Genomic DNA, 19,518 nt, shown 5'->3' on the forward strand with positions numbered 1-19,518 from the left:
AGGGCAGGAAAAGAAGACTTAGAGGGCTGAGCTCTGAGTCGTTTCTGCTTCCGGTTTCCGTCTGTGAACGCAGCCCCATCAGCGTGGACCTGCCGGTGTCGCACTTGCAGGATGCCTCCTCCTTCCCAGGAAGTCCTCCCGCTAGGCAGGCATGCTCCTCCACAGAGCTGTGCCGGCCCAGGCGGGCACGGCCCTCGGCAGACACCACCCCTGGGTCACAGATCCCAGCACCCCCTGCCTGCCCTCCCACCGTGTCAGCAGTCTTCTAGAGACAAGGCCGAGCTACAGAAGAGGCTCCAGAGATGAAAGCCTTTGATGTGGTGCGGACTGCTGGGACAGCAGCTACCCGATAGCCCTGTGCTGTCCACTCAGGCTGGCTCTGCTGGCAGGGAGGGAATGTGCCCCAGGGCCTTGCTTTGCGGGGGAGGGGGTGACGGTGGGGCTATTTGATGGGATGAACACAGCACAAGGGCGGAGTGAGATCTGTTGTGTCACCAAATCACTCTGTGACCTGAGGGAGGTCATATCTCTAAGCCTCATATCTCTAAGCCTCCTTTCCTCATCCTTAAAATGAGGAGAATGGAAGTGACTTTTCAGTTCCTTCAATAGTCAGTCCTGGGAGATGAGGCCGGAGTAGACAAGCAGCAGATTTTTTGTTGTTGTTGTTCATCAAATTGTGGTAAAAATATATATAACATGACAGTTACAGTTGGACCATTGTTTTCATTCTTTATTTTAATTGTGGTAAAATAAGCATAAAATTTACGATCGCAACCATTTTTAAGTGTACAATCTAGTGGCATTAAGTACATTCCACAATGTTGTACGACCATCACCACTGTCCATTCCAGAACTTTCCCATCCTCCCAATCTGAAATTCTACCCGCTGAGCAATAACTCACCTCTCCCCCTCAGCCCTGGCAATCTCTATTCTACTTTCTCTCCCTATAAATGTGCCTCTTCTAGGTACCTCATTTAAGTGGAATCATAAGATTTGTCTTTTTGTGTCTGGCTTATTTCATCAAGCATGTTTCCGAGGTTGATCCATACTGTAACATACATCAGAATTTCATTCCTCTTTAAGGCTGAATAATATTCCCCTGTACGTATATACTGCTTTTTCCGCTGATGGACACTTGAACTGTTTCCACCTTTCAGGACTGTGATTCATGCTGCTGTGGACATTGGCATACACGTGTCTGTTCACATCTCTGTTTTCACTTTTGGGTTTATACCTGGGAGTAGAATTATTGGATCCTATTATAGTTCTGTGTTTAGTTTCTTGAGGAACCATCAAACTGTTTTCCCTTGAGTTTACTCTCACATGAAGGCACTGTCCTGCCATGAGTGGGTGCTCGAGAATTCCATGGAAAGTAGCTCGAAACCATGTGGGTTCAGAGAGGTCACCCAGACCCAGGGCTCCTGCTTCTGGAGTGCATTTCCTTGTGGCTGGAAAGTGGCTACGAAAAAAAATCATTTTCTCTCCTGTTCACTTGTCTGGGATTTTAGAAATGGTGGTGATATGGGCATACATTTCTGATTTCATCGATAGAACGAAAACCCCAACCAGCACTGGATGAGGACTGGGGAGAAGGGCCGAGGTTTAATTGGGAAGGGCAGAAAGGTGGATGACAAAGGTGTTGAGAGCCTCAACACCCAGAGCGGAGTTACAGGATGGCCTCAGTCAGATGGGGAGAGGCCGGCAGAGCAAGTGAGCAGATGAGCTGACCCAGCCCTGAGCTGCTCTGAGTCCAGATTAGGTCTGGCTTCAGAACTGGCTCAGTTCTCCTTGCTAGCTTTGGCAGTGTACTTAAGCTTCACAAATTCAGCTTTCTCACTTGTAAAATAGGGACATTTTGAAAGTCAGGAATAAAACCACATCCGTGAGATGATTCCCACAGTGCCTGGCCCTCAAGCTTGGTATAGCTCAGGAAACTAGCTGACTGTGTTCCTTCCACAAGCCTTGAGCAGCATACTTGGGGAAGCCCCTCCCTCCCCTCCCAGCTCTAGAAACCTGCTCTGATGCAGTTTGCATTTTGGTGGCTGTTCTAGAACTTAGCTGTTGCCTTTCTACAGTTTCCTTTTCTCTCCGAATCAAATGCTTTATCTTTTGGGGACTGGCAGATGGGCCTACTTGTATGTACAAAACTGACTTTTAAGCAAAGGGTATATTCTTTGCTTAAAAAATTTAAAAAACAAAGCACTAGAAAATCTGTTATTCTGGGCCAAACTCTTCAAGATGCCTTTGGAAACGAATACACCTTGTTAGTGACCCCATTTCATTTACTGAAAAGGGTTCACTCTCCAGGCAAGATAGAGCAGGATTGCAGGAGAAGCACTGTGAAGGTACTGGAGGCCACCACCTTACATAAATAGAGATCATTAGCATTAATCATAAATACAGAAGGTTAGAGGTCTGATAAATGAGCTTGTATCAAAGTAGACGGATATTTCTGTCTTCCCCACCATTCTCTGCTCTGTCTGGTGCTCAGCTCAGCTCATCCTTGCTGATTTAATTCAATGAGCCGACCTGCAAACACAGCCAGGGTTCCAACGATACAGACGAGCATGAAGACTCCGAGGAGAATGTGGTCCATTACCATTGCAACATACTTCCATTCCTCGGCCGCCTGGGAGAGAGAAAAGTGTGAGCATTTCCTTTAGGTGGTCATTAGAATCACAGTGTTCACGCTATGTGTGGTCTGTAGCCCACTCCATCTGTAGATTTCAAAGCCCTTGACATCCCTTGGCTGGCATGGTGATCTTTATCCTTCCAATAGATTATTCCCAGTGGGATGGCTCAGGAAGCTGGCTTAGGGGTGGTCACCAAGGCCCATCATGGGTCAGCAGCTGCCTCGTGAATGCCAGCCTACCCATCAAGACAAACCCATTCATCCGTGCTCAAGTATTTGATCTTTTAAGCCTGGAGGTGTGGGACAAGCCACGGAACTTACGTTATTGGACTCCTGGTCTGACTTCATGGTCTCTGCGATGTATTTGACTCCTTCGATGGCACTTTTTACCTCTGGGTGTTTGATCAGCGGAGAGTGGAAACCCATGGGTGGAGGCCCTGGCTTCCCAGAAATGTCAGAAATATCAATGTCTTCTGTAAAAATCTTTTTGTCTTGTTTTTCTCTAGAGGGTCTTTTCATTGTGGAGAAGAACATGATATTTGGGATAGTGTCGATAAAAACCTAACATAAAGAAGAAATCCATGCATGAGAATTATTGTGAACAGGGCAAGTAGCAAACTCTGACTTTGAATTAGCAATGTAAGTCTAGGCACAAGTCATTCGGCTTCTCTGGGCCATAACTCCTTTGTCCTTAAAACCTCTTTGTCCTTAAAACCAAAGGACTCTACTAGATTTTCTCAAAGATTTCTTCAGGCCTATCCTGTGGCCTGTCAAATTACTAAGGTGAAGAGAGATGACTCTGTAATGTGAGCAGTTCGCCACTGGAGGGAGTCTGTGTGCAGCTATTGGACTCAATGAGAAGTCAATGATGCTTAAGCTTCCAGCCCAGCTCTAAGTACTGGCTTTTTTCAAAGCCATGTGTTAGCAGGATAATATGGTTAAAGAAAAGGTCTTTCTGGCTAAGAGAACATATAAGTCTCCAAAACAGCTCCTCTGTTTTCTTCCATTTCTTGTTCCTGGAGAAATGCAACGTAGATGTTGCCAGGAGTCATGTGAGTCTTTACAGATACAGGGACTGACTGTCTTCCCAAAAGAATACATTACAAGCAGTAGTGTCTCTGTCAATTCATGACAAATCTTTTGCATGCTACAGAAGAGACCCTGGACGCTAGTGTCTCTGTGAAGTTTTATTTAAAAACTGACTTATTGGAAATGTTAACACATTTTACATTTCAATAATGTAAATATTTGAGACCAAGTTCCTTGGTGAAACTCACTTTTTGACAATTTCTTGTCAAGCACCCCCCCATCTCTAGTCCTTATTCTACTCTCAGCAGATGATTTTTTTCCCAGCAAAAAATCAGCAGTCTGTTCAGAGATTAGAAGACATACAAACAGAAATCTCAAGATTTCACTGCCTTTGAATAAAAAGACAGTGATTTATCTACCTTCTCTAATCACGGAGATTATTTAAGCTTGAATTTGGAGTGGGCTTTATTAATTCTGTTTTTCTTCTGTGTCTGGGGAGGCTACATGAGTTATTCCTAGAAAGAAGCTAAAGGAAGTTCCTTCCAGAAATCCCCTCAAAATCTGAAAGGACTTTCAGTTCCTAAGTCCCCACAAGTGTGAGCCAGAATTCCACTGGCCCCCTGGAAGGAGAGATGTTCTCGTGGGCAAGAGATTGCAGGGCCTCGCTCACTCACCTTGCGTACCCAGTCGGGCATGACGTGGGTGCTGGGGGAGCGGTGGTGTGTGTTGATGACAATGACGGTGATGATGATGGACGCGATGACGAACACCATGGTGAACAGCATGTATTTCCCAATCAAGGGCACAGCACTGGAGGTGGAGGGGATCAGCTCCACGATGACCAGGAGGAACACGGTTAAGGATAGCAGGACCGAGATGCTCAGAGTCATCTTCTCTCCTGGACAAGATGAAGAAGAAATTCAACCGCGCATGTGTTAGGGGCCGAGTTGCCGTACCCTTCCATTTTATACATGGAAGCCCTAAGCCTCAGAACCTCCGGGACTGTGTTTGAAGATGAGGCCTTGAGAGAGGTAATTAGGTCAAAATTAGTTGATTAGGGAGGGCCCTCATCCTGTATGACTGGTGTCCTGATGGGAAGAGGAGATTAGGATAGAGACACCACAGAGAGGAAAGACCAGGAGGAAGACAGGGGGAGAAGGTAGCCATCTGCAAGCCAAGGAGAGAGGCCTCAGAGGAAACCAAACCTACTGACACCTTGACCTCCAGAACTACGTGGAAATAAATTCCTCTTGACAAGTCTGGGGTACTCTGTTATGGCAGCACTAGCCAACTCATGCACCACAAAACCCAAGGCTGAGAGCAATGGGACCCTCATGTTGCCAGGGAAATTTCTTGGGCAGAATTTGGTCTTATGAGACCTTATGCACCTTAGATCTGCTGACAATGGCAGGTGGCAGGCATTTCCATGACAGGCTGCTGAGGCAACCAGTGGGTGCTTGACCTCACGTCCCAGAATTCTGTGGCTTGGTGGAATTCAGGGAACCAAGTACACCCAGCTGTGTGACAAGCTAGACTCCGGGTGGCAGTTTTCTGTCTGTAGCAGAATATCATAAGCCTTCCAATACTGAATCTGACCTGCTTGTTACCCAGCAGATGGATGGGCAACCCAGAAGTACACGTGTAGTTTCCTTGTTATGGGAGGAAGCTGCAGGACCAAAGCCAAGAAAAGTTTAAAACCAAGGAACTACTTTTTCCCATTCATGTAAGAGAATAATTTTGTTTTTTTCTTTTTCCATCTTTCACATTAAGGGGCCAATGATTTCCTTGCCCCAACCTCTTTTCACCAAGCCCTATAATTTCAGGATGAATAATTCCCTGTTAAGTCTTGATATGGCAAGCGAGAGAGGGGCTGAATGGCACTGGGATATTTTTGTGGGACAGACCACCTGAGAAGCAGTTAGACAGCCTTTGGAAGGGACTTTCTTTGACCAGGTCTTGCTGTTTGTTTTGGGAAACCCTTGTGTTGCTCTGTTCTCCTCCCATACCTGATGCTTCCAGATGCTGCGAGTATCTACGGGATACAGAGTGGAAGCACAGAAGAAACGGCCAATTCTACCTAGTTAGGAGAAGTCTACCTAGTGGGGAGGAGAGTCTTCAAAAGTGAAAAAGAATACTTGGGGCGCCTGGGTGGCTCAGTTGTTAAGCATCTGCCTTCAGCTCAGGTCATGATCCCAGGGTCCTCGGATCGAGTCCCGCATCGGGCTCCCTGCTCCACGAGGAGCCTGCTTCTCCCTCTCCCATTCCCCCGCTTGTGTTCCCTCTCTCTCTGTCAAATAAATTAATAACATCTTTTTTTAAAAAGTGGAAAAGAGGACAGAATTATAAATACGAGCTACTGATAAGTTACATCAATTTTTCAATTGATAATAAGAGCTGACATTTATCAAGCATTCTTACGGTTCTAAATGCTCTTCAAGCACAAATCATTTCACACTTACAGAAACTCTGATTCATTTCCATATTGTCCTGACTGGCATTTTCTCTCTTCACTTTAAGAAGCTTCATTTGATTAGAAAGTTGGAAAAAAAATTGTATTTGTAATCATTTGTTTAAAAACACAGTCATAGGGGTGCCTGGATGGCTCAGTGGGTTGACGCCTCTGCCTTCAGCTCGGGTCATGATCCCAGGGTCCTGGGACCGAGCCCTGCATCGGACTCTCTGCTCGACAGCGACCTTGCTTCCTCCTCTCCCTCTGCCTGCTTCTCTGCCTACCTGTGATCTCCATCTGTCAAATAAATAAATAAAAATCTTAAAAAAAAAAAAAGACACAGTCATAAGTACAACGTGCACCCTGTGGGGCAAATCTATTTTTTTTTTAAGATTTTTTTTTTTTTTTTTTTTTTAAGTAATCTCAGCACTTAGTGTTGGGCTTGAACTTACAAACCCGAGATCAGGAGTTGTATGCTTTCCCGACTGAGCCAGCCGTGTGCCCCTTGTGGGCCACATTCTGCCTTATTCTCTACTGTGGCCTTGATGAGTGACAGTTGTTCAGTATGTGGAATGAGCGAGTGCATATGAATCTTTTTTTTTTCCTTGTTGGAAAGTTGAACTTAGACGTGTGTGTGTATCAACAATTGTTGATACAATTGTTACCTGTCATAAGTTTGAGGACTGTCTGTACCACCTTTCTTTTCCCCTACTTGCCTGTCCTAAATCGTTGATGAGCAGTGACTTCAAGCAGGCACTCGTGCTCCCTTTTCCCTTTTTCTGCGGATGGTTGGTATTTGGTGAAATTATGTCACAGGTGTGATTACCCAGTAGGAGGTAAGGAAGCTGTCCAGGCTGTATGTGAGAAAGAATTGCTACTTGGGAAGCATGGTCTTGTGTATAGAGGTGCTGCCATCTGGAAAACGGGAATGCCAAAGCTATTTTCAAGTGGCAAGCAGTGAGCAAAGGACGTGGGACTTGGATTAATCAGTATATAGTCTGTGGCTTCCTAGGGGACATGACATGAGAGGTGTCTGTGACCCAGGCCTTACCCAGCACATTCCTGGGCACACACTAGGTATTCGTCAAGGAGGCACTGGTGGTCATTCACATTAACCAGACTGAGCTGTGCACGTGCGACTCCAGGGTCATGTAAACTCTGCCTGCCCTGTGGTCTGCGCCAGCCGAGAGCTCTAGCCACAGGCACTCACACTGAACACAGCCACTCCGTAAATGCGTCCTCCCAGGGATGATGCTTTGGGCGTGTCTGCCTGTATTTGTCTGCTGGCCCATGATTATTCCTGGTTTCCCCCCACATCGCAGCATGAGATCTGCCCGCGGCAGCAGCAGCAGCCACGGCTGTGGCACCCACCTGAGTCTGTGGGCAGGTAGAACACCAGGCCAGTTAAGAAGGAGAAGAGCAGGCAGGGAATGATGACATTGACGATGAAGTAGAGGGGCAGGCGCTGCATGACGAAGTGGTAGGTGATGTCCAGGTAGGGGGTGGAGGGGCAGCAGGCGTAGAACACCCAGTGCTTCCAGCCCCGGGACTCCTTGATCACCCACTCTCCACTTTCCATGAAGTTGCTTAGGTCTGGTTGGTCGCTTTCCTGAGAAGATGAAAGGAAACTGTGAATCCCGGCTGTGTCCCCGTGGAGGAGAGGTGGGTTTCACACTCAGCTGTAATAAAGCAACAGATTCCAGGGCTGTTGGGACTGGACTGGGACCCAGGAAGGTCACTTTCGATGTGGGGTCCTAGAGTCCTCTCCTATAAAATAAGGGGGGGCGGGGTTGATTCACTGGGGTCCTCTGTGTTGACCACACCTTCAAGTCACGTGGGAACTTGACAACATATGGGTTCCATAGCCCACCCCAGACTGATTAAGCCAACATTCCTGGGACCAAGCCAATTTATGTAAGCTCCCAGGTGGTTCTCATGTGCTCTCAATTGAGAACCGGTGAATTCGATGGTCCCCAAAGGTCTAACTGGTGCTGAAAGCCTGGGCCTCTGGAGGGCCCGAGCTGGACACCTGGATGGCGCTCCTCCTGCGTCCAGCCCCGTCCCTCGAGGGTGGCGCCTACCGGGTTGATGGCCACCACCGAGCCGTCGTAGGTCCAGGTGCCCAGCTTCATGCTGCAGTTCTGTTCGTCAAAGGGAAAGTGGGTGACGATGATCTCACAGTAGCTTTTGAAGATGGCCGGGGGTGTCCATGTGATGTGGCCAGTGTAGTCCAGGAGCACTTTGGTGAACTTGACAATGGCAAAGTCGCCGTCTGCACTGCAAGCGGAATCAAAGAGGAGCATGACTCCAAGTGACGGATGAGCCTTCGTGTGTGCCCGGGGATGTTAGCGGAAGACAGCTGTTCATTATTTAGGTGCTAATTATAGATGCTTTCATTCGGGCAGTGTCACTTTTTATTCATGGCAACATTTCCCAAATTTGTCTGGTAATCGCTGGGGTGCTTGTGTAAAAATACAGATTTCTGAGCACCATCTAAGCACTAAATCAGAATATCTGGGGAAGAACCTAGGAATCTAGAGCTTTAAAGAAATAACAGGTGATACTATATACCAGATGTTTTCTTCCCAGTCCTCAGTAGCTTTTGTAATGTTAATCTCCATCCATCCCTTCCCCAGTGTTCTTTGAAAGTTAACTGGGGGGAAAAAAACAAAACAGGAATTTTAAATAAAAGCATGTTCAGTGGCTCATTATTGTGGTAAACAGGTTAAAGAAGGGCTCTGTTTTCTTTTGCACAAATATCTAGAACTCAGTAGGGTTAGAGTCGCAAACTCAGATGCCTCCAGGCCCAGGCAGGTGAGGAAGGGGTGAGGGGTGGGGGGAGAGCCTTCTCTCCTCTAAGGAGGGTGCTACTCGGCTGTGGAGTCCCCTTGTGAGGGAAGGCCTGATGCTGACAGATACTGGGATTCTTCCTCTGGACCTGGAGATCTAGAATTTTTTAATCCAAAGTTTCCATGCTTTTGAATAAGGGATTTTTCTAGACAGACTAGAACTCCAAAGTTTAATGTGATATTGTTCAATTTTCAAGTGTTGGCACTAATTTCTCATCTAAAAAAATCCACCATGGTAGAGGGGTGCCTGGGTGGCTCAGTTGGTTGAGCATCTGCCTTCGGCTCAGGTCCTGATCCCAAGGTCCTGGGATGGAGCCTTGGGTCTCACCCCTCTACCGCCCCCTGCCCTTCTCCCTCTGCCCCTCCTAGTCCCGCTTGTGAGGTCTGTCTCTCTCTCTCTCTCAAATAAATAAATAAAATCTTTTAAAAAAATAAATAATCCACAGTGGTAGATAATAAAAAATAACGAGCCACTTCTGCAGACCTTATTCAGTGGGCAGTCCACTTGACCCCTGACAGCCCATGTTGTGGAGCCCCCGCCAAAGGCATTAGAATAGGTGTTGAACAGGTGGGTGGGGTCTGTCCTAGGGGACTTTCAGGGACGTAGGGCCTATATTGGTGCCTCACTTCATAAATCAAGAGATTTTTCTTCCCACTGACTTTCTCCTGGGGTGAAGGTGAGGCTCTCTCCAGAAGACTGCGTAGTTCTGGACCTTCCCAAAAGGGCCCCAAAGAGCAGAGGGCCACAGGATCACCCAGATCTGTCTCCATAAGCAAGTGAAACAGGGTTCTCTCCCCGGCAGGTGCTCCCGAGCGCACTTATCAAGAGGACCCGAAGATTTTAATTGCTTCTCTTAGATTCTTACTGAAAGAGAAACTTTCTAACACACCAGGCCCTCTGCTCTATCAGCGTATTTGTCCAAAATGGTTACACAAACAATTGGCTAATCGGGCTCAAGCCTGAATCTCAGGTTATCATTGGGAAATCTGTAGTAGAAAATCAACGTGGGAGGGTCGGCCGTAAGGGGGGTCATTTCCGTTCACAAGGCCTTGCCGACCTCCTTGGTCAATGCTCGAGACGGCACAGCCCTCTTGCCCAGCCCCTCGCTGTAGACCGCCAGCCTGTAAGCCCTCCAGGCCACTGAGGGATGCTCCTGCCTGGGAAGGACGCTCTTTGAAATGAGCATTCCCTGACAAATGAAGGGCGTATGATAATGAACCTGTCATTAAACCAGAGTGTCTCGCATCACATTATAATTTCACAATGTGCAGTCTGTCACAGAGCCCAGTGGATGGGCGACGCCAGCCTCCTGGCCACGGGCAACAGGCGATGTCTCGGGCTGCCATGGGGATGTGGCAGATAACCACCCCCGGAGGTTCAGACCTATCGGGAGGATGGACACAGGAGTCCAAGGAACTCAATTATATGATTTTGGGTTCCTTGGATAGTTGCCACACACCCTTCAGGAGCGCTCAGGAATTAAATGTCCCCCACCCCACAGCCCCGATTCAATTTGGCTCTGATAATTGTTTCTATTCATAACATGAGACACCATATGGCACCCCTAGCATGTCAACTTGGCTCTTGGTTTTTAAGGGTTATTTAATGGGAACAGTGGTGAGAGGCATACTGAGAGTGGCAGCCCTTCCGAGAGGCCCTTGGGCTCCCCCTGCCCCCAGAATGTTCCCCGCCCCAGCCTGTTCCGCTTACTTGTTATAGAGAACGAGGTCTGGGCGCCAGATCTTTTCCGAGGGAATGTGGATTTTTTTCACGCCGCCATAGTCGTCTGGATTCCATTTCAGATTGTAATCCACCCATTGCTAGAAATGAAGACGTTTCACTAATAAGAGGAGCTAAAAACATTGTTTTAAAAATCTGAGGTTATCAAGGGGCATCTGTCTGGGTGGCTCAGCCAGTGATGCAGCTGGCTCTTGATCTCGGCTCAGGTCATGATCTCGGGGTCGTGGGATCGAGCCCTGAGCCGGCACAGAGTCTGCTGGAGACTTCCTTCTTGCTCTGCCCCTCCTCCCTGCTCTCGCTCTCTCTAAGCTCAAGAAATAAAATCTTCATAAATAAATAAATAAAGTTATCAATAGTCCTGATGGTATGATAGTTCGAATATTGACCAAAATTGTGCTCCAGTAAGAAAAGTTTGATTCAGGATTCAGCTTCCACTTTAGTAAACGATAACAGCGAACACTCTATAGAATTGACCCCCCCTCCATGCACGCACTGTTCTGAGCATGTTACATATATTCATGATTTAGTCTTCATAACAATCCTGTGAGGGAAGAGTGATTATTGACCCCATTTTACAGATGAGAAAACAAAGGTACCCCAAGTCCCACCACCGGGTGGCAGCACATCAGCCTTGCTGCCCTGCCCACCCCAGGAAAGGAGAATGACCGCCGTGAACATTCCCCTCCAGCAGCCAGCGTCATCTTTTAAAAGTGTTGTTTTTTCCTACATTATGAAAGTAATACATGTCCCATGTAGCCCATTCGGATAACACAATGTTATGAATTGAACCACGTATCCCCCAAAACTCGTAGGTGGAAGTCCTAATCCCCAGTACCTCAGATTAGAACTTTATTTGGAGATAGGGTCTTTCTAGAGGTAATTAGGCTAAAATAAGCTCATTGAGGTAGGCTCTAACCCCCCATGGGTCATGTCCTTAAAAAAGGGGACATTTGAAGACAGAAACATGTTCGAGAAGAATGCCATGGGGACATGACATTGGCCAGTTATATGCCAAGAAGAAAGGCCTGGAAGCCGAGTCCCCCTCACAGCCCTCAGGAGGAACCAGTTCTGCCGACACCTGGATTTGGACTTTTGGCCTCAAGAACTGTAAGAGAACAAAATTTGTCTGTGGCTTTGTTACGGCAGCCTAGTGAAGCACACACACACACACGCGCGCGCGACAAATATGATCTTTAGTCCCACGACACTGAAATATTTTCTTGCATCATGTTGGTATGCGTCCCTGTTACCCAGATGGATCCCCCCCACCAAGGCACGGGTTCAATTCCAGGGTGAAGACAAGCGACATTGGTGCACTTATTCAGTGGAATACCTGTTTCAGTCGCACGTTGGTTGTCACAATCTGATTTACTTCGTCCTGAAAAAAGGTCAGACCGCATCTTTAGTGGGGAGGCGGGGGGCCAAGGGAAGGGGCCCAGGGTGAGGGGTGTGGGGAGCCCCGCGAGCCGCCGCCTCACCACGTTGATGAGCTGGATCAGCTGTAGGCCCACGGTGACCTCCACAGCCTGGCGGTGGTCTTCTACCGGCCGCACCACGCTGTTGTAATCTTCAAAGAGCTTGGCCACCAGGCGGGTCTCATGTTCGGAGCCCAGGACGAGGCCAGCTGGGACAGCAAATGACACACGCTGTCAGATCCCGCCCCCCACCTTCCCCCAACACTAATGTGAATCACTGAGGCGTGACCCGTGAATGGAAGGCGCGCAGGCCCCCTTGGTGGGAGGCTCCCAGTGCAGCTTTTACGGCCCTACATTCCTTTCCAGTGGCAGCTGCTGGTGGGGTCCCTTCCCAGTGGGGCGTGCCAGATTATCATGACCCTCGTACCCTGAACAGATGACATTCCTGAGCACAGCCGCTGGCTGGACTTGGGTTTGCTGGGTGCACACACACAAGAGGAAAAATCCATACACAAGCCCGCCTCCATATTTCAGGGTCTCATCCCAGGGTCATGAGATCTCAGGTTGGCCGGACTCCGATCTCAAAATGCTAGGAATGCCAAAAATTGATGCCGATTCTTACCCACTAGGATGGCAGGAATTCACAGAATGGAAAGCAGTGACTATCGGTGAGGTAATGGAGCCCTCATTTGTTGCTGGTGATAAGTGAAACATACGGCCACTCTGGGAGACAGTTTGGCACACGAGCTACATGCGGAGTGACCGTATGACCTAGCGATCCCACACCTAGGCACATCCCCCAAAGAACCGTCCACACAGAGCCTTGTACACCAGTGTTTGTGGAAGCCCTATACATAAGAGCTAAAAGATGGAAACATCCCGAACGCCCATCAACAGATACACGGACGAGCAAACTGGGGCGTAGCTGTGCGGTGGGAATGTTATTCATCCATAAGAAGGAAGGATTGGTTTACACTACAGTGTGGACGAACTCTGAAAACATTGTGCCAAGTGAAAGAAATCAGACACAAAGGGGCACATATCATAGGATTCCACTTACACGAAATATTCAGAATGGGTAAATCCGCGGAGAGAGCAGATTCCTGGCTAGTGGGGACAGCGGGGATGGGAGAGGGGGGGTAACTGTTAATGGGCATATGGGTATAGGCTTTTCTTCGGGCCGATGTTCTGGAACTGGATAGGAGGGATGTTGTGTAACATTGTGAATGTACTTGATGCCACTGAATCATACACTTAAATGCGGCAATTTTGGTAATGAGTATTTTACCAGGACGAAGTCTATGTAGTGTGTTTTCCTGTAATTTAAAATAAAAAAAAATCACTGCTGGCGAGTATGCATCCCTGTTAAGTTACATAGAGTAAAAATCATGGGCTTTTCTGACCTGGATCTGGTCACGCTACTATCTGGAGCGTGAGTGACTCCTAGGAATCTTTACTACATTCTCCTTCAGGATGCTGAGCGATAGTATCTACTACTCTTGGACCCCACAGCCCTTTTGTGTCCAGTGTCACATGGCTCTCACCAGCCTCGCATGAGGTGGGCTGACCGGCATTCTCACAAGAGATCTGAGAGGCTGGAAGACTTGTCCAAGGTCCTGCGGCTGAGGCAGAGCCTGGAGGCAGCCCCGCCATTTTGAACTCTGCTCCTGCACTAACTCGGGATACTATGAGTGTGTCGTGGGCTGTCCTGGAAATTACACTGCTGCATTATTCCTGTGAGAAAAAGCGTTCCCAATTCCAACAAGTGCCTTAAGAAGGACCTTTGTAACTTAAGCCTTACGTGGACTGGGGACTGCCTGTTCGGAGTTAGGAGAGGAAGCTGTAACCAGATCTCCCCTTTCCGCAGGTCATTGCTGAGGCCACCATACCTTCTCCTTGGGCCAAGGCAACTTTAAAAATGGAATGAATGAGATGCTTTCCCTTTTTCCCCAGTAGTGTTGATCTATTGCCTCTAAGACAGGTTATTATTTTTCTTTATTATTTTTCTCCTTGAACCTTCCGTTTGAAAGAGTTTGTCAACAAAATAATGAACTAAAAAGTAACTACTTTTTCTATTTTTATTGATTAATAAAATCAGCATATCCAACTGTTAACATGGCAGACACTCTCCCATGTGCTTTATATGTACTAACTCTAAATCCTCATAACCGAGTGGGGTAGGTACTGTTCTTGCTCTCGCTATTTCACACCCAGAACTTTGGATCATCTTGAAATAACCAGTGTTATGTACTGACTCAAAACATTTTCATCGTCCCCAAAATGTGTATTTTGTTGGTAGAGCTTCACTGATGGTCCTGTGTTTCTATTATCTTATTGAATCCTTATAATAATCCTATGAGATCAGTCTCTACCCCTGGTTTATGAGGGAGACAACTGGCATTTGGGCAGTTGAGACATGTGTTCATGGTTCCCAGCCAGTTGGAAGTGGTGCTAGAAATGCAGGCAATCTGACCCCGGGGTCTGTGCTCTTTACCACCTCCCTGAAGATAAATGTATCATTTCCATTCGGATTTTTGAAGCTCTCAGTATAGCCTACATGTGTGCATTATGGCCTTCCTGGACTCTGTTTATGGAACCTGTGATCTCACCTACCTCATTTCTAGATTCCCAAACTTTCTGAACCCAGAAGAATCCATTCAGCGCTTACACATAATATCTCGCCTAAACCACCGGCCACCTACATTCAGCACCCTTCAGGTTTGCATGCTGTTCAAAGACCCAATTTTTGCTGTCGCCCCATAGAGCCCCTGGGACGTGGCAATCCTCTGTCCTCCGTACCTGTCCATTTTGGGCCCCTCTGGTCCACGGTGGGGGTGGGGCAGGACTCTGGCATGGGCCACCGAGTGCCTGGGCCACTGAGTTTGAAGCTATTCCTTTAGCCCTTCCTGGGCTGCTTATTTTTAATTGACTGTTTATTCCCTGTTGACAGGAAGAACATACTAGAAAGCATCAGATAGAGCAGATGGTCCACATTATAAAGCAGGAAAACTATGTGGTCAACTCTATGGTCTACTAGGGAGAAGGGGAAGACTGGGGAGATGGGCCTCATCAACATTCCAGGACATTCCCTTCTTCCTCTCTCAGTCTCACAAATAACAAGGGACCCCGTTCCTTCCGCAGTACATTTCTAAGGAATTTCTGTGGAGGTCTCCATGTCTTAGATTGGGTTGATTGGTGGTGGTGGTGGTGTTTTTGTTGTTTTCCTTTTTCCTCCCCAAAACAGGGTAAAGTAAGAGAAAACATACAGGACTTTCTGTGATTCTGTTCCCAGTTCCAATGTGGTCTGGATATCAGACCAGTTCTTCATGGAGTCAATGAATCACAGTAAATACTTTCTTCAAGACAGGGTGTAAATTGATAAACATACAAATAAATAATGTCAAAGTCTTTCTTTTCTGCAAGATCAGATGGGTGATCTTTATTCAGATGGTGGCAACATTAATTCACTCATCAAGTATTTATTGAGTACTTACTGTGGGCAAAGCATTGCTTTAAGAACTTTGGGATATTCAGAGGTGAATCTGATACGAATCCTCTCTTTCTGCCCTCTTGGAGACAGACATGTGTTATTTACATAAATAGCTAGGAACAAGCTGGAAAGTAATATGCCATAAGAAAAATGGCCATGAAATACTTAGGATTCCAGAGATGGAGGAGAGGAAGAGGTCGAAATCAAAGACGCTGAATAAGTAGAACAGAGATCATTAAGTGGTAAGCTAACATATGAAAAAGTGTCCCTGATGTGAATGAGAATTTTGTCTACAAAGAACTGAACCAGGGACACCTGGGTGGCTCAGTGGGTTAAGCTTCTGCCTTTGGCTTAGGTCATGATCTCAGGGTCTTGGGATTAAGCCCCGCATTGAGCTCTCTGTTCTGCGGGGAGCCTGCTTCCCCCTCTCTCTCTGCCTGCCTTTCTGCCTACTTGTGATCTCTCTGTCAAATAAATAAAGTCTTTAAAAAAAAGAACTGAACCGGCCACAGTTTCAAAGTGTTCTTTTTGTACCATACTGGTTCAATTTGCATTTTTTGAGGAACAGCCTGCTGGATTGGGCAAAAGGAACTCTGAAATGGTACCAGTCACTTTGGCTAATTCTTTTTTTTTTTTTTAAGATTTTTTATTTATTTATTTGACACAGAGAGAGAGATCACAAGTAGGCAGAGAGGCAGGTAGAGAGACAGGAGGAAGTAGGCTCCCTGCTGAGCAAAGAGCCCCATGCGGGGGCTCGATCCCAGGACCCTGAGATCATGACCTGAGCTGAAGGCAGAGGCTTAACCCGCTGAGCCACCCAGGCGCCCCCACTTTGGCTAATTCTTATCTCAACCTGGCTCTGTACCTCTTGCTACCTTTGGCAATTTCATGCTGGGTTTTCTGATGAGGCACGTCATAGACAGTCTCCAACTGGCCACGTTCCAACATTCGTAAACTAAGTGACCCCAGGCGAGTCAGTTCACGTCTTTCAGCCTCGGATTCCCTGTAATAACAAATTGAAGTTGTGGGACTGCCTGATCTCGCTCTAAATTTCTGTGAGCCCCTATGTGAATTGATACCAGGAAACTCTAGGTTTGGTCTAAACATACATCACATACCTTTCTAGATAGGTAAACATGTGTTTTCCTGAGGCCTTTGGTGTTCTGAGAGATCGTTTAAGGATTTTCATGTGTAAGCTCATCACTTAAGAATTTTCATTGATTGTAGAATCTGCAGGCGCATGAGTGCACACACGTACACACATGTGTACACACACACACACCCCACCACCACCACAGGCCAGTTTTGATTGGATCAAGTCCAAATCCCACAGGCTGTAATTTATCTGAGGTTGGGCTATTTCCCCAAACTCCGCTCTCAGAAAACCTTAACAATAAAGCTGTTTACCTTTTTTGCCCAGAAGGTCTGTGTGTGTCAGAGCAGTATTAGAGAAGAGACACCACACTCAGTCAGCCGTCTTATTTCTCAGGTGAGATGATATCACCAGTAAACTTTTATATGAAGCAATCAGCATACATCCCCTACTTCCCCCCACCGGAAGTCTGGGATCCAGGCTAGCGTCTCAGCTGCTGTGTGCTGACATATTCCGGAGGGGAATGCAGGTCAAGGGCTGCGCAAGGTTTTATAGTTTCAATTCCAACCCAAACCTACGTAGAGTAAAAGAGTAGGGCAGAAGCGCGTTCATACGAACTTTTTTTTTTTTATAACTGCTAAAGTTAAAAAAAAAAAAAAAGACCAAATATTTAATCTCTTATGGAAAGAGCTTAGTTACAATTACGAATAGGTTTCTCTCTCCTGCACATGCAGCTGTCAGTCAGGCCTCTTCATCACCAGAATTCTGCCAGAGCAGTAAAAGGAATATTACCCAAATTGTAATTGTAAGATGTCACTCCAAGTCCCTGTAGTTGCTCTCGGATGGTCACAGGGGTGCTGAGTCTGATCATACGGGTGAGGGGACCCCTGGCCTTGATGGCAGGAGGGGCCTGCATGTCTGCTTTGTAGCCTCTGACCAGGCAGCTCCCATTTTCACTGAATAACACAAACCAGAAATCATCCACAAACCTAATCAAGCCAACCAGAGTGAGAACTGACCCAAGAGCCTCAGGCTGATGAAGCCCTGCCATCCTGTGTTCCCAGGAGGAAGCAAGACCCTGGTCCCTGGGGACGGCTAATGCTTCAGCCTCACAGGAGTGACCCTCAGTCCTGGCACTTACCTGAGCAGAGCCCGAGGAGCAGGAGGAGCGGCCGGGGCTCCATGGGCTGTGGGCGCTGGTGTGGACTGGTGTCCGAGGGGTGGCCGTGCTGCTTGCAAGCCGTCTCTGGCTGGGAGCTTGGCTGCTAGAGGCTTTGGAAAGAGAGTCGGCTCAGCCGAGCTATTGTCTTACACCACCTGTTCGTGGCAGGGACAGCTGGGCTGCCCAGAGCCCTGGAGCCCAGGACTCGCCGAGCCTCACAGTATTACAGGGTGCTTCACTTTACATCATTGATACACCCTTGGCAAGTTGAGTGTGAACCGCATTGTGTTTTAATGCACCATGAGTTAGGTTTAATAATAAAAAGACAACGTGGAGTAGGGAATGAATTCTTTCAACTGGTGAGAAACCCCCTCATTTTTGTATAAACCAGACCCTCATCTAGGTGGATTGATTTGGATCAGGGCCCCTGGGTCTGAGTAGATCGTCAGCTCTTTGTGTAAGACCCTGGTCACCCTGAATCACAGAGGTCCGCTTTCTACACACAGGACAGTTCGTTTGCTCTGGTTCATTCTAGACTGAGAGGACATGGGGCTCTTGTGCGGAATGAATTTGAGACGACTGGGGTTGGTGCTGCGTCTACTGTCGGGGAATTCCACGTTTGGTTGGGTTTGGTTTTTAACAAAGATGGCTTCTTCCATAAAACTGGTTTTATTGGCCCCCGGAGCGGCCGTTCCAGCCTCTGTCTCTGTGCTAGGCAATACCTGTCCCATGGTGCGCCATTAGCAGGAGCTAACAGCCTGCCTCCCAAGTACTGTCATTCAAGTGAAGCATAATTAGCGACAAAGTGTCCCACTGCGTAAGCACTTGTTCCAGGCTCCTCTCTTCGTCCATTCTCTGCCTACTCTCGCTCAGGGAAGAGTGGCTCAACTTTATAATTTCTTTGTTAATAAACAACCACCACCCTAAAAGCCAGCAGTTAGTAATTGCTCAGTCTGAAGAGTATTTGTACCAAAACGGAAAGGAAGCAGTTATTTAAAGAGACCCTGCCTGTTCCTTCCTTTTTACCAAATTGAATCAGGTGAGGAAAGTCCCTCATGTCAAGTCCAAGGACAGCATCCTAACCACTCTGCCCATTCTAGTGAGTCCAAATAGGTCATTAGAGAAAAGTCTCGGAAGGTACGAGAGAGCTGCACATGGACGTTATTTATATTTTTTCTGTTTAAGTGGGAGATCAGCTCACTGACCACTAAAAAACTCGTTTCTCTCCTTTCCGGAGTATTGCACTCTGATGGCCTAGGAGAAAATACATCCTTCCACCTGGTTCCTTGAATCTTGATGGAGCCGTGTGACTGAATTCTAGAAAATAAAATGTGAGGAGAAATTTTGAGCCTCACAAACCTCTCAGCAGAGTGTGTTCATGCCCTCCTAGTCTTCTTCTTCTTTTTTTTTTAAACTTTAAAGTATCCAGTATCGAGCATCTGGGTGGCTCAGTTGGTTAAGCATCTGTCTTTGACTCAGGTCATGATCTCAGGGTCCTGGGATGGAGCTCCACATCAGGCTCCCTGCTCAGAGGGGAGAAGTCTGCTTCTCACTCTGCCTCTGCCCTTGCTCCCCCTGCTTATGTTCTCTCTCTCTCAAAAATAAATAAAATCTTTTTTTTAAAAAGAAAGTATCCAGGATCATTAATAGAGTGTTA

At 47.2% G+C, this 19,518-nt stretch overlaps 1 protein-coding gene across 1 annotated transcript; it reads right to left on the reverse strand.

Moving 5' to 3' along the window:
- Positions 1-2,498: 2,498 nt before the first annotated feature.
- CHRNA1 (cholinergic receptor nicotinic alpha 1 subunit) lies at positions 2,499-17,898 on the reverse strand. The gene is made up of 9 exons (XM_046018549.1): positions 17,841-17,898; positions 12,180-12,325; positions 12,035-12,079; positions 10,672-10,781; positions 8,193-8,388; positions 7,483-7,720; positions 4,337-4,560; positions 2,955-3,194; positions 2,499-2,630 (listed from the first exon to the last, which is right to left on the reverse strand). Exons 1-9 carry the CDS (start codon positions 17,881-17,883, stop codon positions 2,499-2,501), a joined length of 1,374 nt encoding a protein of 457 aa, XP_045874505.1. The 5' UTR covers positions 17,884-17,898.
- Positions 17,899-19,518: the final 1,620 nt, after the last annotated feature.

The sequence above is a fragment of the Meles meles genome, chromosome 9 (genome assembly GCF_922984935.1).
Source record: "Meles meles chromosome 9, mMelMel3.1 paternal haplotype, whole genome shotgun sequence".
Taxonomy (NCBI): Eukaryota; Metazoa; Chordata; class Mammalia; order Carnivora; family Mustelidae; genus Meles; species Meles meles.